At 41.8% G+C, this 22,658-nt stretch overlaps 3 protein-coding genes and 1 pseudogene across 4 annotated transcripts; 1 reads left to right on the forward strand and 3 right to left on the reverse strand.

Annotated features, from left to right (window-relative positions):
- Window positions 1-42: 42 nt before the first annotated feature.
- Window positions 43-3,559, reverse strand: carnmt1 (carnosine N-methyltransferase 1). Its single transcript, XM_040195617.2, has 8 exons — window positions 3,288-3,559; window positions 2,627-2,822; window positions 2,361-2,527; window positions 2,033-2,173; window positions 1,593-1,771; window positions 1,203-1,316; window positions 931-1,034; window positions 43-833 (listed from the first exon to the last, which is right to left on the reverse strand). The coding sequence occupies exons 1-8, from the start codon at window positions 3,422-3,424 to the stop codon at window positions 621-623; spliced, it is 1,251 nt and encodes a 416-aa protein (XP_040051551.1). The 5' UTR covers window positions 3,425-3,559; the 3' UTR covers window positions 43-620.
- Window positions 3,560-5,050: 1,491 nt separating this feature from the next.
- Window positions 5,051-6,769, reverse strand: LOC144386379 (alpha-1-antitrypsin-like protein CM55-ST; annotated as a pseudogene).
- Window positions 6,770-10,874: 4,105 nt separating this feature from the next.
- LOC120830743 (serpin A3-5) lies at window positions 10,875-13,962 on the forward strand. The gene is made up of 6 exons (XM_040195618.2): window positions 10,875-10,949; window positions 12,217-12,862; window positions 12,955-13,025; window positions 13,130-13,323; window positions 13,459-13,606; window positions 13,701-13,962. The coding sequence occupies exons 2-6, from the start codon at window positions 12,223-12,225 to the stop codon at window positions 13,893-13,895; spliced, it is 1,248 nt and encodes a 415-aa protein (XP_040051552.2). The 5' UTR covers window positions 10,875-10,949; window positions 12,217-12,222; the 3' UTR covers window positions 13,896-13,962.
- A 4,093-nt stretch (window positions 13,963-18,055) lies between these two features.
- On the reverse strand, window positions 18,056-20,663 carry LOC120830744 (hibernation-specific plasma protein HP-55). Of its 2 annotated transcripts, none has more exons than XM_040195620.2 (6): window positions 20,517-20,663; window positions 19,263-19,905; window positions 19,098-19,168; window positions 18,812-19,005; window positions 18,415-18,562; window positions 18,056-18,320 (listed from the first exon to the last, which is right to left on the reverse strand). In XM_040195620.2, the coding sequence occupies exons 2-6, from the start codon at window positions 19,897-19,899 to the stop codon at window positions 18,126-18,128; spliced, it is 1,245 nt and encodes a 414-aa protein (XP_040051554.1). In that variant the 5' UTR covers window positions 19,900-19,905; window positions 20,517-20,663; the 3' UTR covers window positions 18,056-18,125. The 2 variants fall into 2 exon arrangements, with proteins under 2 accessions (XP_040051554.1, XP_077942991.1); XM_078086865.1 differs by lacking the exon at window positions 20,517-20,663 and adding an exon at window positions 20,076-20,146.
- Between the last annotated feature and the right edge of the window lie 1,995 nt (window positions 20,664-22,658).

Here is a 22,658-nt window from a genome sequence, read left to right on the forward strand (position 1 = left end):
CCTTAAGCTGCGTTAAAGTGCTGTTATGAACAAAACTGGAGATGTTATTAATGTTTGGCTTTATTCCAAAGGGTGATTAGAAATCAGAAGACGACAAAAGCCATCTGCAACTTAAAAACAATGCATTCTTGAAAAGCTTAAACATAGTATGATTACATTTTCAGTATTTACCAATGATCAATGCAAATGAGAAGACATGATTATTGACAATATATAACAACATTTTAAAAAGCTTATCACGCAGATTAGCTGTGCTATCATGCACGCACACACACATACACGCTCTCTCTCGGGCAGTGAAATTCAATGGAAATGAGAATGTTTAAGACCACAGGAGTCAAGCAGGCAGGACGGCGGTAAAAAGCAGTGGACACACAAAGCACTGAAACAAAATAGCAATCGAGGGTAACGGACGTATCTCAAGAAGAGTTGTTTATCCTTGTGTTACACATTAAAAAGGGCTTGCAGAGTTTAGTATATTCCTCCATGATACACGTCTTAAAAATATAGATGACATAAAATGTTTGTGCACTGATTTTTTTCTTTTTGGGTCCACTTTATTTTATTCCTCTTGTCCGTCTTTGCCACTAAGTTCACTGTTTTTTTCGAAGGATTTCCTGTCACGTGAGGTAGTCTGTAGCTTCTCGCCGTGGTGACTTTGCGGCCGGTGGAGAGCTCTGTTGTTGGTCATCGTAATCTTCTTCTTCTTCTTCTTGACCGTTAAAGTAAAGGTTTGCAGGTTTTCGTGCCACAAAGAAGATGCAGTCGTAAATGTACCTCAACATAGAGCGGTCGTTCTCTGTGTAGGTGGTCTGAACGGAAGTTTTCTCCACCTGCAAAAGAGAAATAAAGGCTCTTTTACATCTGGAAAATGATTTCTAAAGACAAATAATGGTGAGACATGAATAGAAATTTAAGTCCTTAAATTACCTCTATATGGAAGCCAATGTTAACAATTGCTGTCCTAATGTCTTCATAGCTAAGTTCAACAGACAGCTCGTTGGCCATGTTCTCAAAGTGGTACAGCAGTGGACCTGAAGGAATATGGTTTTAAACTTTAAGCTACTTATACAGACAATAATGCAACAATCAGTGTTAATAGGATGTATTTCTTCTAATATATAGCATATTTGGATATCTCCCTTTGTAAATGTTTAAATATTTATTTACTCATTTGGATATTTAATCAAAGGCTAACTCACCCAAGTTGATCCACACTCCACCAGGTTTGAGAATCTTCCAGATAGTCTCCACATACTCGATGACGTTATGAGCTGTGTCAATAAAGAAGCAGGTAGCCACACAGTCCCAGGAATCTGACCCAAAAATGCAATGCATTATTACATGATCACTAATGTTGACGAGGAACACAATTATCCAATGATTAATAATTCACCATTAACAGCACATTCACATTAGAATGGTCCAATATATTTGGAGTCATTGGCTCTTATGAAATGGATGAAGAAGTACAGTTGTTTTGTGGAGCTTACTAAGGGCATTATATATAAGGGCAGTAAACTGTGCCTGAAAGAACATAGTGTGACTAAAATCCCTTCTTTTAAATGAACATCAACGCAGCTTCAACTGACCTGGTTCACTGTAGACCTCCACAAAGTCTCCTGCTACCATGGAGAAGTCTGCATCTAAAGGTAAGCTCTGGGGGTTGACATCGGGGAATATGATTGGTCGCGTTTGGTCGGAGGATTTCTTGTTGTTGCTAAACTGGTGGATCCACGGGTACAGGGTCAGCGAGTTCACCGTTTCACACCTGAATGAAGCAGTCAAAAGGGATGAGGACAAATGGAAGTGGTCATCAGAATAGCAAAAGGTGAGAATTGATTGCTAAAAAGAAATAAATTGTAATCATTGAACCAGCTTCGTGACATATAATTATGTTTGATTAATATACAGTTACGCCTTCTGCAAGCAAACACACCTGCATAGAAAGGCAATAGTCCTTAAGTGTTGTGTTGTGTTGTGTAAGGCAGCAGGAGTCAAAGGAGTGATAGTTGCAGTGTAAATGCTGTACCTATTGAGAACAAAGTTTGAAGAGAAGAGCATGAAGAAGCTCCATTCGTTTCCCTGGCATATATAGCCCAGTCGTGCTATCTCCCAGGCTAGGCGGCCAAGCCCGGCACCCGGAATCAGCACGCTCACCTTAGACACATCACTGACATAATAAAATATTCAAAATGCACATATCACATGGAAAACATATAATAAGTCACATTGTTCTGAAACCGTAGCACAAGGAGAAAGTGTGTCCTTGCATCATTGGGTGTCCACATATCTCACTGTCTTAGCATGCATGCAGGTGGCTCTATGTTAGTCTGTAAGTGGGGATATGTGCTTCCTACTATTGATCATCTGGAAATAGTCTTTGGATCTCTTGGATGATGGGCAGGTAGCAGGTGTCTCTTTCTGCCCGACCAGTCTCGCTCCAGTCTCTGACAAACTGCTTTATGGTGGACTTAAGCTTGTCCATATCAAACGTAGTAGATGGTCCCACCTTCCGCGGATCCTCCTGCAAGTTGAATGAAAACACTTTTACCTAAATTTCTTGAGCAAATAATAAACTATGCCAACTGTTTTTGTACAGCAGACCAGCTGGCGTAGGCCTTACCCTCTCGCCGTATTCAATGTTCTCAAACATGTGGAGGCTGTTGTGAACGATGCCCTGCAGGATCTCCTGGTTGTGGTCCGCACACTGGCTGATCTGGGCCAGATTGGACAAAACATCTGGCAGTAACTCTTGGTGGCGCTCCGGGAGGCTCAAGAACTGTCGCTCGGCACGCTTCACCTGCTCCTGGACGTGGACCCTGACGTGAAGACAAGACACATGTCAGAGAAAAGAGTTCACACACTATTATTTAAGGTGTCCCCTTAGGAATAACCTATTCGTCTGAGGAGAAACTGGGTATAAGACTGAATAATGAGTTTGGGGTCCAAATAGTTCATGTGTTATTTACTCGTTATCCTTCACGGGCAATTGCTACGTCACAATAGTCCTCCCCTTTGTTGGTTTTATCTTGAGGTGCTATGAAATGAGGGGAACTGAAGTTAAAAACAAATGAAGGAAGTGAATGCTAAAGACAGCTGAACAAATACAAGTAAAATCACGTTGGGAAGCACCGATCGATGTTTAAATGAATCATCTAAGTTAGTAGCTTCCCCTCCAAACCTACTCATCCGTCCTTAGCTATTGTCACTTGCTAACCACATCGTTTATTGACAGAACCTTTCGTTACCTGCCTTGTACAGTATTTTAACCTTCACCGATATACCTGTAAAATCTAAAAGCATCGATTATTCTCCAGAAATGCTGTCTTTCGAGCCTGGCCTCCTCCTCGGGACTATGTTTCATTCTCTCTTTGTTAAAATACGGGCTAGCTGGCGGTTCTTCTCCAGTTGTTTCGGCCATGACGGAGACGAACTAACAGCCGACCAATCAAAACGCGTCACAGCGTCTTCTTCTTCGTGGAAACGGTTAATTCCAGCAGAGCGGGTTCCGGAAGGCGGGCTGCTGCCCCCTAACGTCAGATGAACAGCATAGCGTCATGTAGGCGAATATAACACATGGAATGATAAACCCCACTAAATAAAGTACCTACGAGGAGTCCCTCTCTCTTGTCATTGGTTCAGAAAACATATTTTTGAAAACATACTTTTGAGGTCAAAAGGGACACATTTTGTTTAACTTTTCAAATTATATAAAAATCTGCTACAAAGACAATACATTAGATACATTTTCTAGACACTGCTTTTATTACGTTTGTTATACAAATACCACATTTTCTTGAATACATTTTATTTATTGATTATTTTACCCTATAGTATGAAGAACAAACACTCAATCATAAAAAGGAGAACAAAGAAATAGTTTTAATGTGCTCTGTACTTTATATGTGACTCAACAGCTACGCCTGAGCAAACATAAAATACCTGTTCTATCAGATGTTTGGGTTTATAATCTTGCCCATGAAAAGCATTTGTTTTGTAATGCGTTCATTGATTTTCTCAGTATTTTATATGTGATTCAACAGCAAACCCCAAGCAAACATTAAATGCCTGTTCCATCAGAGGTTTGGGTTAATAATCTTTCCCATGAAGAGCACTTTATCTGTGTTGCGTTCAGTGATCATAACCATGAATGGACGATTGAACTTCAAGACAGGGATTTGGTGGAAGGACTGTTTAATAAAGCCAACGCCAGTGGCGGCTGCAGCGGTGGCTCCGGCCTCATCGACATCCAGGGTAGCTTGGTGAACAACCTACGGCATAAAGAAAGATGTGTAAGATGAGAGATCCAAGGCATACAGATAAGGAGAAAATTAGTGTCAAATAAAAGTGTCTTTCTGTCCTTACTTCCGAGATTGAGAGTTGGTTCCCATCTGAAATGCCACTCAAATCCGCACGTTCACCAAACATGTGCGTCATTCCCATTTCCATCAACACATCATTCAATGTGTTGGAAGTCTTGATGGAGAACTTTGGAAAATATACAACATAAAAAAATAGGAAATGGACACATATGATTTACAGTAACTGGACAAAGCTGAGTTCTATTACAGTTTCAAACCTTCTATTTCAGAAATGAAAAATGTAAAAAGTTTGGGATCCCCTGCTGGAGCTTTAACCCCAGTGACCCGACGAGACCCAGATGAGCGGTTGAAGGTGAAAAATCGAAAAGTTGAATTCTCGAGGACCTGGACGTCATCCACTTAAACCATTTGGCGTAAACCATGTTTACTAAAAAAAAAGAAGTCGACCAATATCTAGCAATGAATCTGACAGTAATAACTGACCTGGAACAAGTTGAGTTGCTAATATGGTGTCAGACCTTCTTTTTTGGAAATAAAACACAAGTTAAATCTCCCAATCTGGACGTCATCCTCTTGAACTATTTGGTGACGTGTGCCGGACAAATGGCATTCTCCAGAGTTGACATGTCATCAGGTAACAACAGCAGCATGGAGTAAGAGCTGTTGAAGGGAAGGTGCAGGACTGATGTTTTAATTGCCCTGTCGAAATAGGTATCGGAACGCCTGTTCTTATACATCATCTGGACTGGAACCTGAAAAAAAAGCAGTTTAAACTTTTCCAACTTCTCATAGTTGAAAAAGAAGTATGATGATACTCTATTAATCTGAATCATTGTGAATAAGTGATGCAACTTTGAGCCTTGGTGCTCAGATCCACCATGAACATGTCTTCCCTGGTGAGTTTTGGATCGAATGGAGTTGCCCACTTCCCTGTTTGTTTATGATTTGATCATGAGTAGGGATAAAATATAACATAAAACGTAAATGTGTGGACCCAACATTAGTCAAAAAGCAACATCTCATCTCAGTTGACGTTTTACATTTGTAGTGGATGTAGCTGGTGAGATACATGACTGTGCTTGGATCCAGATCCTCGACCAGCTTGTCTATCTTCCCATTGTCTTATCCTCCACGTACTTATTGATGGTATTGGCACTATCTGTGGTCTGGGTGAAATCAACGTTGAACCCATCTGCAAGGAAAGACTGCATCAACGTCTCCAGGAAGTCGGGCTTCACCTTGAATTAGTTGTCCACAAATACAGCAGTCCCTTCACTGATGACCTGAGATGTGTCATTGGTCTTTTTAAGGAGCTTTTGGAAGGACTGATCTACAGGATCTATCTGTCTGCGTCAGTAAGGAGTCATTGAAACCCAGGCCCCTAACAATCTGATGGTGGGCAGCCAAGGCGACGGAAACACTACTCGGGGAGAAGAAGATATTCTTGCCTTTAGAGTCGGCATGAGCTGCCAATTTCCTGTACAGACGGTAGGCAAAGTCTTTGTTTGCTGAAGTCACCTGAAGGAAGCTGTTGGCACGGCCGTCTGGTGCAGTGTCTTGATCTGGTCGACCACGGTGACTATGGTTGCCATGATCAGAGTGATGGCCTCTCCCCACGCAGATCACTGCTGATAAGATCCAGCACCCCCTTCAATGTCCCAACCGGGTTGGCGCACCCCCAATTCACACTTTAAAAAAAACGCAACGAAACTTTGTTTTATCGTCATATAGAGACTCATGTTTAAACATGCGCAAATAACCACAACACGCATGACAATAACAACATCAACACAGGCTGAATTAAACTGCAATGAATTACAAACGATCCACAACATTAAAAACAATAGCCCCCTGAAATAGATAAGTGCGACAATAAAATTAGCCTACACACGATCCACAACATAATTAAGTAACAAAGAGCGGCTCAAACATAAGATAAATTAAAAGACGATAAAAGAGGATCCATCTGGAACTTTTCAAGTCTAGCGCAAAAGTCGCTCAGCCTGCAGAGAGAGAGAGAGAGAGAGAGAGAGAGAGAGAGAGAGAGAGAGAGAGAGAGAGAGAGAGAGAAATGACAGCTGTGGGACGGGCAGGGAAACTTCAAATGGATTGCGAATCCAAGCGGCAGATGTGTCCATAGGTGGAAAGTGTTTCCGTAGCTGCTCGGCGAGTTGGTTGAGGTGTTCTATTATGAGAGTTTTTACATGCTCACCCAGGTGCACGTCATTTTCCCCCAAGAACTCGCGAAGCGTAGGGAAACACAGGTGTGTGTTCCCACTCACACAACTTGCCCCGAACCATAGCTTCTTTATCATGGCCTCAACCCTGTCTTGTGTGTTGAACACAGTTACACTGACTCCCTGCAGACTTAGATTGAGTTCATTCAGAGCTGAGAAGATGTCCGCTACATAGGCGAGCCTTTTCAGAAAATCTTTGTCATGCATACTGGAGGCCAAATGAAACGGATTCTCCTCAAAAAACTGCTGCAATTCGTGCAAGAGTTCAAAGAGCCTTGTCAGCACTTTGCCGTGGGACAGCCAACGCACCTCTGTGTGCAGCAGCACACAGAGATCACAAAGGAAGTGTTTACTTACTTTCATGCTTTTTTATTGTGTGGAAAAATCCTTTTATATATGTCAATGGAAAAATCCCACTCAAAAAAACTGACCGCCATTATATTTTTCCTCTCGCGCACCCCCTGGTCGCAGCTCGCGCACCCCTGGGGGCACCACACTTTGGGAATCCCTGCTCTAAAGGCCTTGAAAAATGATTTTGTCAGCTATGAATTAAATATGTTCATATATTCTGTTCTTCGATTCAGATTTCGCTGATTATAGACTGTCAGCCAAATATAATCAATCCGTGCTCACGCACAAAGCACACTCCTCATTTCTAAAGAATGTACAATTACAGTCGTAACCCTCAACTGATGTTCCAGTCTTTTTTTTTAATTCCAGCGTGCAGGTTGGACAGAGTGAAAAATTCATTTTTATAAGTCTGATCAGAGCAACTGAACTTTGGCTTTGTTTATTCTTTATTTCAACCTCTTATTTGCTTTGCCTTTGAATTTGTTCTGTGTAATGATTACTCTCTAACTATTGCATCAAACTGAGCCTCTAGCGGGTTTAAACCAGGGTGTTTACGCACACCCCCAATGTGGAAGGCAATTTGTGGGATCTGAAGTTTCTCGTTAAAATCGTTAAAATCGAATATGATTAATGATCAATTCCTCTTACGGAAATTGGCCAAAGTCTAGACTTGTGCAATATTTGTAAAAGTCTTAGTCCACCATCTCTGTCACAACACAATAATATTTGGAAAGCAACATACAAGGAACGCAGTCACAAGGCCATGCTGCATTATTGTCAGCCAGTCTAAGGCCTAATCTTAATCTCAACATCAGGGACTCGTGCCCTCCATTGACCTGTTGTTGCCTCACCATCATAGCCGTCTTTTTTGGCCTCTGCTCCAAAAATGGCATAGCATAATAAAAAGTGTAACATCACTGTCTGTCTATCTGGACAGGATAAAGGGGAACCTCTGTGCGTGTTGTGGTGGAAGATTTTGCACAGACAATCGTTAAGTAAGAAACAAAGGCTCTGAGTCAAGTATGTCTTTTCTCTGTTTATTTCCTTGTAAGGGAAAACGGGTCACAACAGCTACGTGGTCAGTAGACTGTCAAGAACCTCCTTTTTCCCCCAACACATCGAGGCAGTTCTTATACCTAAGTTTAGATATCGGTGGCGTCAACAGAAACCTTTGACCATCTTGTTGAGTATCTACAGCCAGGGTACTGGGAACATCTTATCCTTAACAAACACTTTGTTCAATCTCTACAGCTATGACGCTGGAACCATCTAATCCAAGTGGGAGACATCAGTTCTTATGTCAGGGCCTTTGTCATCTAAGCACTTGCAACTAATAAACTGGTTATACAAATGAAGCATTTAAAAGGGTCACATATCATTTTCCCATTACAGTGTTCGGATGTGTAACACTCAGTTTATATGTTACTGGTGAATAAATCACTCAATGTAACAATCACCATCAGCCCTACATTGCGTGTGGTGTGCATACAATGGCCCTGTGTATCTCGCTCAAAAAATTGATGAATTTCATAATTTTGTTTAAATGGGTATTTATGATTAATATGCTGGAAACAAATGGCAAAGTTTGTCTTTTTATTTCTGACTATCTAAAACCGGCAGGCTCGAAGGGCAGCAGCCTCTGCCGTGATGGAGGCAAAGCAGCGAGTATGGGAGGAGTTCAGGGTAACTATGGAGAAGGACTTTCGGTCGGCACCAAAGTGCTTCTGGAAGACCATCCGGCACCTCAGGAGGGGGAAACGGGGAACCATCCAAGCTGTGTACAGTAAGGATGGGACCCTGTTGACCGCGACTGAGGAGGTTATCGGGCGGTGGAAGGAACACTTTGAGGATCTCCTGAATCCAACTACTACGCCCTCTTTGGTAGAGGCAGACCTGGAGGCGGAGGAGGGATCATCGTCAATTGGCCTGGTGGAGGTCACTGAGGTAGTCAAACAACTCTGCAGTGGCAAAGCCCCGGGGATGGATGAAATGCTCAAAGCAATGGGTGTTGGGGGGTTGTCTTGGATGACACGCCTCTTCAACATTGCGTGGAAGTCTGGGACAGTGTCAAAAGAGTGGCAGCCCGGGGTGGAGGTACCCCTCGTCAAAAAGGGGGACCAGAGAATGTGTGCCAATTACAGGGGTATCACACTACTCAGCCTCCCGGGTAAAGTCTACTCTAAGGTGCTGGAAAGGAGGGTTGGGCCGATAGTCGAACCAAGGATTGAAGAGGAACAATGCGGTTTTCGTCCTGGTCGTGGAACAACAAACCAGCTCTTCACTCTTTCCAGGATCATAGAGGGGGCTTGGGAGTATGCTCATCCAGTCTACATGTGTTTTGTGGACTTGGAGAAGGCGTATGACTGGGTCCCCCGAGAGAAACTGTGGGAGGTGCTGCGGGAGTACGGGGTGAGGGGGTCCTTGCTTGGGGCCATCCAATCCTTGTACGCCCAAAGCGAGAGCTGTGTTCGGGTCCTCGGCAGTAAGTCGAAGGCGTTTCCGGTGTGGGTTGGCCTTCGCCAGGGCTGCGCCTTGTCACCAATCTTGTTTGTGGTTTTCATGGACAGGATATCGAGGCGTAGTCGGGGGGGGGAGGGTCTACAGTTCGGGGGGCTGCGGATCTCATCGCTGCTTTTTGCAGATGATGTGGTCCTGATGGCATCTTCCGTCTGTGACCTCCAACTCTCACTGGAGCGTTTCGCAGTCGAGTGTGAAGCGGTCGGGATGAGGATTAGCACCTCTAAATCTGAGACCATGGTTCTCAGCAGGAAACCGATGGATTGCCTACTCCAGGTAGGGAATGTGTCCTTACCCCAAGTGAAGGAGTTCAAGTACCTCGGGATCCTGTTCACGAGTGAGGGGAAGATGGAGTGTGAGTTTGGCCGGAGAATCGGAGCAGCGGGGGCGGTATTGCACTCGCTTTACCGCACCGTTGTGACAAAAAGAGAGCTGAGCCGGAAGGCAAAGCTCTCGATCTACCGGTCAATCTTCGTTCCTACCCTCACCTATGGTCATGAAGGATGGGTCATGACCGAAAGAACTAAGTCATGGGTACAAGCGGCCGAAATGAGTTTCCTCAGGAGAGTGGCTGGCGTCTCCCTTAGGGATAGGGTGAGAAGCTCAGCCATTCGCGAGGAGCTCAGAGTAGAGCCGCTGGTGGTTTGGGCATCTGGTGAGGATGCCCCCTGGGCGCCTCCCTAGGGAGGTGTTCCAGGCACGGCCAGCTGGGAAGAGGCCCCGGAGAAGACCCAGGACTAGGTGGAGAGATTATATCTCTGCACTGGCCTGGGAACGCCTTGGGATCCCCCAGTCAGAGCTGGTAGATGTAGCCCGGGAAAGGGAAGTTTGGGGTTCCCTGCTGGAGCTGTTGCCCCCGCAGCCCGACCCCGGATAAGCGGTTAAAAATGGATGGATGGATGGATGGATGGACTATATAAAACCATTTACCACCTAAAATGTGTCACTTTTATATACAATATTTTAAATCTTACATAATTTTCTTTGGAACACCACAATTGACCATCTTCTCTTTTTTGGACCTCTTTGGTTTAACCTTTCATAGTAGTATTAGTGTGACAAAAAGTGATGTAGGTTAATTACTCTTAATGTTTAATAGACATAAACCATGTCTCTATTTATTAATCTTAAATTAAATACATACACCATGATGTTTGCAATGGTTGAAATTAACCCTAAACATCACACAAAATGAACAGCATTAAATACATCTAAACCGGCTGCCCATTTCCATTTCCATCTACAAAATGAACAAGCACAGAAAAAAATATCACTAACACGTTTTCGTACATGAAAAATAACATTGGCAGCTTGGTTTGTGCATAGAAACCGGTTAGAGGCTCAGTTTGATGCAATAGTTGCACAGTAATCATTACACACAGAACAAATGCAGAGAAAACGCAAATAAGAGGTGGGAATAAAGAATAAACAAAGCCAAAGTTCAGTTGCTCTGATCAGACTTATAAAAAGGGACGTTGTCCAACCTGTGTTTTGCTGTTGGTGCATCCACCAGAAGAAGGTATGTGGTTAAAATAATGGAGGGAGATAAAATACATTGATTAAGCAGTATGTGTTTGATGTGTTGACTTTGAGATTCAATTATGTAAGCTAGAATTAAAAAAAAAATCTGTTGAGAGCAGTGTTGGGCAAGTTACTGAAAATGAGTAATTAGTTACAGTTACTAGTTACTTCTTTTAAAGGCAATTTAATTACTTTACCAGTTACTGTATATCAAAAGTAATTAGTTACTAGGGGAAGTAACTTTTAAGTTACTTTTATGTCTGCTTTTTTAATGTAATGAACAGTACTGAACAGTCAAACACAATAAACATATTTTCTAGACCTATTTATTACAATCAACAGGGCAACAAGCTTTCAAATCAAGCAGTAGTACAAAAGTCCCTTTTAACAATCAATTTATTCAGCTCTGCCTGGCTTATCGGCTGCACTGCAGTCCGTGTAAAGTCTAGCCTTAGTTGTTTGCATGGAGTGGTGCCTTCAGCATCCGTAGGGCTGGGGTCTTTCGCTACTAGCTTTGTCGAAGCGTGTTGTTTCAACAGGTGCTTCATAAGATTGGAATTGCTACTCTTAGATGTTGATAGGGTCTTTGCACCTGCACATAATTTACAACTCACCACTACATTTTTGTCTTTACTTTCGACGAGCGAAAAGTAATGTCCATACTTCCAGGAGAGAAAGCTCATTCTATCCGCACTCTCGGCCATGATGTGGTTTAATGCTCATTGATTGATTCGATTGATGTATCATTGCGCCACCAAGGTCCTGCGATGTCAGATCAGAAGCAGCTAAAGTAGGCCTATCTTGTCTTCTTGTATGCAAGTGTTCATTTTTCACAAAAGAGAGTAACACGCGTAACGAACTCATTTAAATTTCAGTAATTGTAACTGCGTTAATTTATTTAAAAAATACTTCGTTACATGCTCGTTACCGCTAAAAGTAGTGGAATTACAGTAATGAGTTACTTTGTTTCATGACAGTGTGTGTCAAATAAGTGTGTGCGTTTGAGCTTCTATGTCACTCAGATTTGACTAAACAGCTTTTATTCAGCAGAATCTGATTGAAACGACAGAAGAGAAAAACAAACATGTTAAACAACCAAAACAGCACTTATGCAGAACAGCAAGTCAGCAAGAGAGCAGACAAAATGTTTTTAGAGGCTTTCAGACCATCATCATTATTGTTGCTTAAAAATAAATTAGTACTTCCAATAAAACACATTATATGAGCCAAATGAACAATGCTGCCCTTTTAAATGTTTCTCTTAGTTCACCATGATGCGTGCAGCCGTCGGGATCTGGATCTTATCAGCAGTGATCTGCTTAGGAAGAGGCCATCACCACGATCATGGTCACCATGGTGACCATAAACAGGGTCATGGCCATGGTCGAGCGGATCAAGAAAGCTTCCTTCAGGTGACTTCAGCAAACAAAGAGTTTGCCTACAGTCTGTACAGGAAATTGGCAGCTCATGCCGACTCTGAAGGAAAGAATACCTTCTTCTCCCCGAGTAGTGTCTCCGTTGCCTTGGCTGCCTTGTCCGTAGGAGCACGGGGGGACACCCACCATCAGCTTTTTAGGGGTCTGGGTTTCAACAACTCCTTACTGACGCAGACAGATGTCGATCAGTCCTTCCAAAAGCTCCTTAAAAAGACCAATGACACATCTCAGGACATCAGTGAAGGGACCGCTGTATTTGTGGACAACAAGTTCAAGGCGAAGCCCGACTTCCTGGAGACGTTGATGCAGTCCTACCTTGCAGATGGGTTCACCGTTGACTTCACCCAGACCACAGATAGTGCCAATACCATCAATAAGTACGTGGAGGATAAGACCAATGGGAAGATAGACAAGCTGGTTGAGGTTCTGGATCCAAGCACAGTCATGTATCTCATCAGCTACATCTACTACAAAGGTAAAACGTCAACTGAGATGAGATGTTGCTTTGTTGACTTATGTTGAGGTCACACATTTAAGTTTTATGTTTTATTTTACTTTATCAAACAGGAAAGTGGGCAACTCCATTCGATCCCAAACTCACCGGGGAAGACATGTTCATGGTGGATGGGAAAACAAAGGTTCAAAGTTGCATCACTTATTCAGAATGGTTCAGTGAAATAAAGTATCATCATACGTGTTTTCCAACTAAGGGAAGCCATGTTTAAAACTACTGTCTTTTCAGGTTCCAGTCCAGATGATGTATAAGAACAGGCGTTCCGATACCTATATCGACAGGGCAATTAACACATCAGTCCTGCACCTGCCCTTCAACAGCTCTTACTCCATGCTGCTGTTGTTACCTGATGACATGTCAACTCTGGAGAATGCCATTAGTCCGGCACACGTCACCAAATGGTTCAAGTCGATGACGTCCAGGTTGGGAGAACTTCCTTGAATATTTTATTTCTAAAATAGAAGGTCTGACACCATATTACCAACTCAGCTTTGTCCTGGTCAGTTATTACTGTCAAATTCATTGTTAGATATTTGTCTACTTCTTTGTTTTTTTAGTGAACACAGGGTATATATTCCAAAGTTCTCCATCAAGACTTCCTACAAACTGAATGATGTGTTGGTGGAAATGGGAATGACGGACATGTTTGGTGAACGTGCGGATTTGAGTGGCATTTCAGATGCAAACCAACTCTCCGTCTCAGAGGTAAGGACAGAAAGATGCTTTTATTTGACACATATTTTCTCTGTATCTATATGACTTGCATCTCTCATCTTACTCATTCTTCTTCACGCCGTAGGTTGTTCACCAAGCTACCCTGGATGTCGATGAGGCCGGAGCCACCGCTGCAGCTGCCACTGGCGTTGGCATAATGCTTACGTCCTCCTTCTTCACCCCTGTGTTGAAGTTCAATCGTCCATTTATGGTTATGATCACTGAACGCAACACAGATAAAGTGCTCTTCATGGGAAAGATTATTAACCCAAACCTCTGATGGAACAGGCATTTAATGTTTGCTTGGGGTTTGCTGTTGAATCACATATAAAATACTGAGAAAATCCCTTTTTCGTTGTTTTCCTTTTTTATGTGTCTTTGTTTTTTATACTAGACGGGTAAAATAATGAATGAGTGAAATGTTATTGAAAGATATCAGAATTAGGTATTTGTATAAAAAAAACTTAATAAAAACTTTAGATAATGTATCTATTTATTAGATCATTACTATTTGAAAAGTGAATACTGTAATGGGACTTGACTGCTGCAGTGTGCTAATCTGACTGTAGGGGGCGGCAGCCCGCCTCGCGCAACCAACCGTTTCCATAAAGAAGAACCTTTGACGAGTTTTGAATGGCCAGCTGGTAGGTCGCCTCAGTCACGGACGAAACCATTGAAGAGGGACGTTCCGTGAACTTTTTTAATAGTTTATAGTTATATTTTATTTTTATCTGTGTATGTGCCACTGTTTTTGACAATTGAAATTAATTTAAAATACAATTTATTCCACTCTGAATCACAAACTACAGTTAAAAACATTCCAACTCAATATAAAAACAATGTCTAAAATTACTGAATCTAAAACTAGTCTCAGAGATTTTGCAACACCTTAAAAACCCAGTAAAAGATTTGACAAATTAAAAAGGGCACCGGATTCGGCCGGCGGACAAAGCTCACGTGGGTAATTACGCCCTGAAGACAGTTGCTTATGAAACAGGTCTACGTAAATATGTAAACCTTTTTTTGTTTTCAATTGTGTTTGGTTCAAGTTACTGTGTATTATTTCTCCAAAATCCTTTTTCTGTCCTGTATATAATTAGCTTTGGTATTAGGAGTTATATTATTTTGTGTAACAGCGCCCTCTTGTGGGTAGAGTGTATTGTTTGACTGGCTTTGCGTGCCCTCGTCAGTCTGCTCACCGGTGACTGAGGGAAGGTACGTACCGTACGCAACGTAAGCATTAAGACCGAATTAATGTATTTCACTGTCTGTTTAGGTACACTTGATCATTTCTTTACGTGTAATATTGTAAGGGCATATGCAGGGCTGTAGTGGAGGGTAAACGCGCGTAAACGCCGTTTACGCACCTCTAGAATTTTAGAAATAGCGTTTACGCACCTTTAAGTGGCGTTTACGCACCTCAAAGTTCCCTGCGCCTTGTATTCTTCCGTTGGAATAATTCGAAATAAACTTGGTGTATATTTAAAACAGCTAAGACTACGTTTCCTATTGTTGAACATATAAACGCCGCAGTCTGAATCATGTTCATCTGCGCTGTATTACGGTCTGACCATCCAATCAGTGCCTTGCAGCTGCAGCAGCGACACCAATCAGGATCCAGGAGGTGTGTAAACACATACACGTTGTGGATCAGCCCAGTGGTCCCCAACCCTTTTTTACCTCACGGATCGGTTTCATGTACACATAGGTAGTACATGAGTGTTCCTTTAACTTATGTTGTCAGTGTAATTGACAGACTGCTTAACTGGTTAACTCTTAAATTCAACATATTTTTTCAGGCAGTGATAGGACAGGCAATGATGCAGAGAGCACAGGGAGAGGAGAAACACCAGGTCGAATAGAGAGAGAAGCACAGAGGAGCCATGAACCCCAGAACACGCGTTCTGCAGTTGCAGCAGCGACACCAATCAGGATCCAGGAGGTGTGTAAACACATACACGTTGTGGATCAGCCCAGTGGTCCCCAACCTTTTTTACCTCACGGACTGGTTTCATGTCAGACAATATTTCAGACAATATTTCGCGGACCGGTCGAGAAGGTCCGCCGGGGGGGTGCACGGTAAAAGGACAAGAAAAACGCCTGGTGACGCGTAGATTAGAAAACAAGAAAACAAGTCAGTTCTCAATTTGAAAAAAAACATGTTGTATAGGCTATTTATGACATAGGTAGTACATGAGTGTTCCTTTAACTTGTTGTCCGTGTAATTGACAGACTGCTTAACTGAACGCGTGTTCTGGGGTTCATGGCTCCTCTGTGCAAGGCAGGACCTGACGTGGAGGACAAGAAGGCCCTCTGGGCACTACTGTAAAAAGGAGACTCCGTATGTAGATAGTTCTTAATCTGCAATTGTGGTGTTGTGTTGTCATACTTTTCTTTACTGTTTTCTTAAATTTAATAAACTACAAACTACTAACACATGTATTCATTGTCATTGATTGTATTCTATTTTATTTTATTACCATGTTCAGCAAATGTGATGTTCATTTATATGTATTCCGTTAGGAAGTCCGACAAATGTGGTGTAATCCTGTAGGTATTTATGTTGTAGTCTATGTGTGAATAGAAGATATATTTCCTAAGGAGAACATGCAATGTGATCAGAGAGAAAACCGTTTGATGCGGACATTTATTCTCCATAGTTATTTTTATTTGTTGTATTTTGTTTTATGCTTTTGAATGAATGTAATTCAACTGTCAGTCTGCTCACCGTTGACTGAGGGGAGGATACTGGTTGTGTATGGAGAAGAATCACGTCCATGTTTTTATTTGATTTCTGCAGAATAAAGTGCCTAAGGGAATGTCAGCGTCCTGTTATCAGTGCACCTGAACACAACGCAGTAGTCGGCGAGGCACAGACCGCGCCGGCTACACTTAGGCCTACCAATGTATTAAAAGTGTCAGTCAGGCCGGAGCCGGGGAGGAGGACAAGGACACAGAGAGGTTTGACTGCAGGAGATTTATTCCAATAATTCATATATCTAATAATACCAAAATACAACGATCCTTTCACAAACTAACACTAACGCGGGTGTGGACATGCACAACGACAAGACACACTGGCAGAGGACAAAGGGAGACGCAGACAATAAGTATCCATGAGGGAGGTGAGGGAACAGGTGGAGACAATTAGGAATCAGGGGAGACAATCAACAGGAGACACCTGAGGAAGGGCAAGGCACCTGAAATGAGAAGGGGTTTAGACGCCACAATAAATCAGGAAGTATCAAAATCAGACGTAAGACGGGACACAAACACAAACTTCACCAACATGTATGACACCAAGTGGCGGATGGATTTCTGAAAGCTCTTTAAAAAACACTTAACAGATAGGCCTACTCCTTTTGCCTACCTGCACAGTGAAATAATAATTCTAGAGGATGAACAGACATCCAGGCGTTTGTCTCTTCAGCCAGCAAACATGTGTCATTGTTTATTATCGAACAGTGCGACATACTGCTCTCCGGGAGAGTCAGGTAAAGAGAGAGGGGACGGGGGAAACATTGCCCTTATATGGTAGTGGTGTTATCAGACACACATGACTCCATGCCAGTTACATGCATCCATACACTCTCATCACCACTGGTCATAATTCTTGATGTCAAAGTCTGCCTGTCCACCTCCACCCCGTGCTGCTCCAACCCGCCTTCCCCCACATCACCTCAGGCTCTTCAAATTGACCTGGCGTGAATTCCGGGACGCACCTTTTGACCCTAATGAGATGCACCATTAGGCACTCACTTGATGAAACAAATAAAACCGCATCTGCAATAATACATTAACCACCACACACAAATTTAAAACATGCAAACAATAAAGACGAATAATAAAAATGGAAGTAACAGCATGCAGATACAAAAATCTAATCTAGCATAAAATAGTTATAGCCACCAAAGTTATGTATCTCATTTCAGTAGTGTAAAAAATGGTCCCTGTACGTGCATGTAAACAGCATTGAGTCTCCTTGCAAGATCTCACGCCATCTCATTCATTCACATCGCTCATGACGTCCACCTTGACTGTCCGGTTGCAAAAGCCTGCATTGCCCAAAACCAATCAATGTGAATGTGACTGTAAATTATCGCTCAATAATGCACCGTCCTTGACTCACTCTCAACCAATCAGAACACTGGATTTCATCTACCCGTATAATAAATAATAACAATTAACAAATTATTACATAAGTCCCATTTGATGCCATTTCTAGGTCTTGTGATTGGTCCAGCAGCAGTCCCATTTTGTTTAACTTTTTAAATTATAGATTAGTCTCATGATCTACACAGCCACGGCTTTTATTACTTTTATGTTTGTTAAACAAATAACAAACTCTAAAGTATTTGAACAATATTTCGTTCATTCATTCATTACCCGTCTTCTATATTTTACCAACATCTAATCATAAAGAAGGAGAACAAAGAAAGAGCATTTTCTCAGTATTTTATTTCTGACTCAACAGACTCTACGCTTAAGCAAACGCGGTATGCCTGCTCTATCAGATGTTTGGGTTAACAATCTTGCCGAGGAAAAGCATTTGTTTTGTGTTGCGTTGAGCGATGATAACCATAAATGGACGATTGAACTTCAAGACAGGGATTCGTTCAACGGACTTTGGTACGATGCCAACGCCTGTGGCGGCTGCAGCGGTGGCTCCGGCCTCATCGACATCCAGGGTAGCTTGGTGAACAACCTACGGCATAAAGGAGGATGAGTAAGATGAGAGATGCGAGTCATATAGATACAGAGAAAATATGTATCAAATAGAGGCAGCTTTCTGTCCTTACTTCGCTGATGCAGAGTTTATCCCCATCTGAAATGCCACTCAAATTCGAAAGATCGCCAAACATGTCCGTCATTCCCATTTCCATCAACACATCATTCAGTTTGTAGGAAGTCTTGATGGAGAACTTTGGAATATATACATTATGTTTGCTAAAAAAAAAAGGAAATGGACAAATATTTACCGATGATTCCGACTGTAACTGGACAAAGCTGAGTTGTAATACAGTTTCAAAACCTTCTATTTTAGAAGTAAAAAATGTAAAGTCTGGGATCCCCTGCTGGAGCTGTTACCCCCGTGACCCGACCCCGAATAAGCGGTTGAAGATGAGTTGAGCTGAGTAGTTAATAGAGTGTCAGACCTTTAGAAATCAAAAATGTAAGGAAGTTAAATCTCCCAACCTGGACGTCATCCACTTGAACCATTTGGTGACGTGTGCCGGGCTAATGGCATTCTCCAGAGTTGACATGTCATCAGGTAACAACAGCAGCATGGAGTAAGAGCTGTTGAAGGGCAGGTGGAGGACTGATGTGTTAATTGCCCTGTCGTTATAGGTATCAAACAGCGTCTCCTCATTCATCATCTGAACTGGAACCTGAAAAAATAGCAGTTCAAACGCAACTTCCCTTAATTGGAAAAGACATATGATGATACTTTATTACTCTGAACCATTGTGAATAAGTGAACCTTGGTGTTCTCATCCAACATGAACACGTCTTCCTTGGTGCGTTTGGGATCGAATGGAGTCGCCCACTTTCCTGTTTGAGGATGAGCAGAAATAAAACATAAAACTTAAATGTGGACCTCAACATAAGTCAACAAAGCAACATCTCATCTCAGTTGACGTTTTACCTTTGTAGTAGATGTAGCTGATGAGATACATGACTGTGCTTGGATCCAGATCCTCAACCAGCTTGTCTATCTTCCCATTGGTCTTATCCTCCACGTACTTATTGATGGTATTGGCACTATCTGTGGTCTGGGTGAAGTCAACGGTGAACCCATCTGCAAGGTAGGACTGCATCAACGTCTCCAGGAAGTCGGGCTTCGCCTTGAACTTGTTGTCCACAAATACAGCGGTCCCTTCACTGATGTCCTGAGATGTGTCGTTGGTCTTTTTAAGGAGCTTCTGGAAGGACTGATCGACATCTGTCTGCGTCAGTAAGGAGTTGTTGAAACCCAGACCCCTAAAAATCTGATGGTGGGTGTCCCCCCGTGCTCCTACGGACAAGGCAGCCAAGGCGACGGAGACACTACTCGGGGAGAAGAAGATATTCTTGCCTTCAGAGTCGGCATGAGCTGCCAATTTCCTGTACAGACGGTAGGCAAACTCTTTGTTTGCTGAAGTCACCTGAAGGAAGCTGTTGGCACGGCCGTCTGGTGCAGTGTCTTGATCTGCTCGACCATGGTCACCATGATCAGAGTGATGGGCTCTCCCCACGCAGATCACTGCTGATAAGATCCAGATACCGACGGCTGCACGCATCATTGTGAACTAAAAGAAACGTTTAAAAGGGCAGCATTGTTCATTTCGATTACACAATGTTTGTTATGTAAGTAACAATGCACTAATTTCTTTAGGAGCAACAATAGTCATGAGGTTTAAAAGCCTTTAAAAAACATCCGCTCTCTTGCTGTGAATGATGGGCTTCTCCATAAACATACCATTTCTTGCCAACGTTATTGCAGTTTTGGTTGTTTAATATGTTTGTTTTTTCTTCTGTGCTTTGAATCAGATTCTGCTGAATAAAGGCTGTTTGGTTACTGTCAGTGAAATCTGATTTAACCCCCACATACACGCTCACAACAACCCACACATTCACAGTCGTCATGAAACAAATCCGCAGAGGTATTGAGTGTTAAACTCGATACTTCTGCACATACAAATTGATGAAATTAAAACATTTTATAATTTCAACCTGCAAAGACGGGTTCAGAAGACGAAATCTAGTCTTTTCTAAAAAATGTACAATTATTGTTGTAACTCCCAACAGCTGTTTAAGTCTTTTTTTGTATTCCAGCGTGCATAGTTGAATCTCAAAGTCAACACATCAAACACATACTGCTCAAATAATGCGTTTTATCTCCATTCTTTTAACCACATACCTCCTCCTGGTGGAAGCACCAACAGCAAAACACAGGTTGGACAGAGTGAAAAGTCTGATCAGAGCAACTGAACTTTGGCTTTGTTTATTCTTTATTTCAACCTCTTATTTGCTTTGCCTCTGCATTTGTTCTCTGTGTAATGATTACTGTCCAACTATTGCATCAAACAAGCCTCTAGCAGGTTTCTATGCACAAACCAAGCTGCCAATGTTATTTTTCAGCAACGTGTAAAAAAACGTGTTAGTGATAACTGTTGTCTGCAGACCATACTCTATATCATACTGTGCCATTGCTACTAAATAAAATCAATGATTTAGTATGTAAGTATCCCCAATGTGTAAATTGTGAAAACTCTCACAGCGCAGTTGTAACTTACGCACATTCTCAAAGATCTGAGCTGTGCATTTATGGCGAGGTATACAGCACAGGTGTAGTTAACGCACACCCCCAATATGGAATTCCTTTTGTGAGATCTGAAGTTTCTCATTATGAAATCTAATGTGATTAATGATCAATTCCTCTTGACCAAAGTTTAGACTTGTGCAATATTTGTAAAAGTCTTAGTCCACTCTCTTTGGCACAACGCAATAATATTTGCAAAGCAACATACAAGGAACGCAGTCACAAGGCCATGCTGCATTACTGTCAGCCAGTCTAAGGCCTAATCTTAATCTCAACATCAGGGACTCGTGCCCTCCATTGACCTGTTGTTGCCTCACCATCATAGCCGGCTTTTTTGGCCTCTGCTCCAAAAATGGCATAGCATAATAAAAAGTGTAATAACGCCGTCTGTCTATCTGGACAGGATAATGGGGAACCTCTGTGGGTGTTCTGATGTGTCAAACTCAGTTTATATGTTACTGGTGAATAAATCACTCAATGTAACACACAAAAAAAAAAACTTGCAATCTTGTGAATCCCCTGAAATAAAATCACCATCAGCCCTACATTGCGTGTGATGCGCATACAATGACGTGTATCTTGCTTAAAAAATGGATTCATTTCATAATTTTGTTTAAAACGTCAAAGGAAATCGGCGTTTATGATTCATAAGATGGAAACTTGGTGGTTATTTCTGCTTTGGTTATGGCCAGGTTTGTCTTTTTTATTTCTGACTATATAAAACAATGCACCCCCTAAAATGTGTCAGTTTTTTTTAATGATTGAAAAAAAAAGAAAAAATAAGGTCAAAGTAAAACACTTGAACTAAGTCCTGTGAACAACATTGTCATTAAACACAGAACATTAACCTGGCTTACTGCTTGCAGTATTTGAATAATTTCTCAAAGGAATGAGCAGGTGAGGAGGACAAGGAGGAGGAGGAGAACCAGGTGAGGGTATTGAGCTGATTATGTGGGAGGATTTGAAATGACAGGAGAGTTAGATAACCTGCAGTGAAGATGAAAATAAACTATGATGTGGTCAAATGTGTGACAAATAGAAATGAACCAAACGTCTCTATTTTTAATAGTCATTACTACATTGTGATCAACAAATACTCCCTCTTCCTTGGAGGTATTTGGGGTTCATAAACTACATACACATAACATGATGTTTGCATTGGTTGTAAATTAACCCTAAACATCACACAAAATGAACAGCATTAAATACATCTACACTGTGCATCAATTACCTTGTCTTCTAGTGTTACCCTGGTAATGCCTTGCATCAAAGGTGAATTTCTTGCATATAAAACTTTTGCGTGACTTTTACAGTAAAAGTGTATGAACTGAGGTTTAGCGGCTGCACTGTGTTCTTTTATAGTATAAATCGTAAAACTCATCAAAATAAAAATCGATTTCTGCTTTGTGAATTTGGACAATGAAAACGGAAAAACAGCCTATTTCTGTTTTCTGTTTAAAACAAAAGAACGAATGATACACAATTGTGGTAATTAGGAAAAAAACTATTGATTTTTATTGTCCTGAATCCCTTTGAGTTTTTTGTCTATGAAATGAAATAAAAGCACAGAAATAATTATTACTAACGTTTTTGTACATCAAAAAAAACATCATGGCAGCTTGGTTTGTGTATAGAAAGCCGCTAGAGGCTGTTTGATGCAATAGTACGACAATAATCATTATACATAGAACAAATGCAAAGAAAAAGCAAATAAGAGGTTGGGATAAGGAATAAACAAAG

The sequence above is a fragment of the Gasterosteus aculeatus genome, chromosome 13 (assembly GCF_964276395.1).
Source record: "Gasterosteus aculeatus chromosome 13, fGasAcu3.hap1.1, whole genome shotgun sequence".
Taxonomy (NCBI): Eukaryota; Metazoa; Chordata; class Actinopteri; order Perciformes; family Gasterosteidae; genus Gasterosteus; species Gasterosteus aculeatus.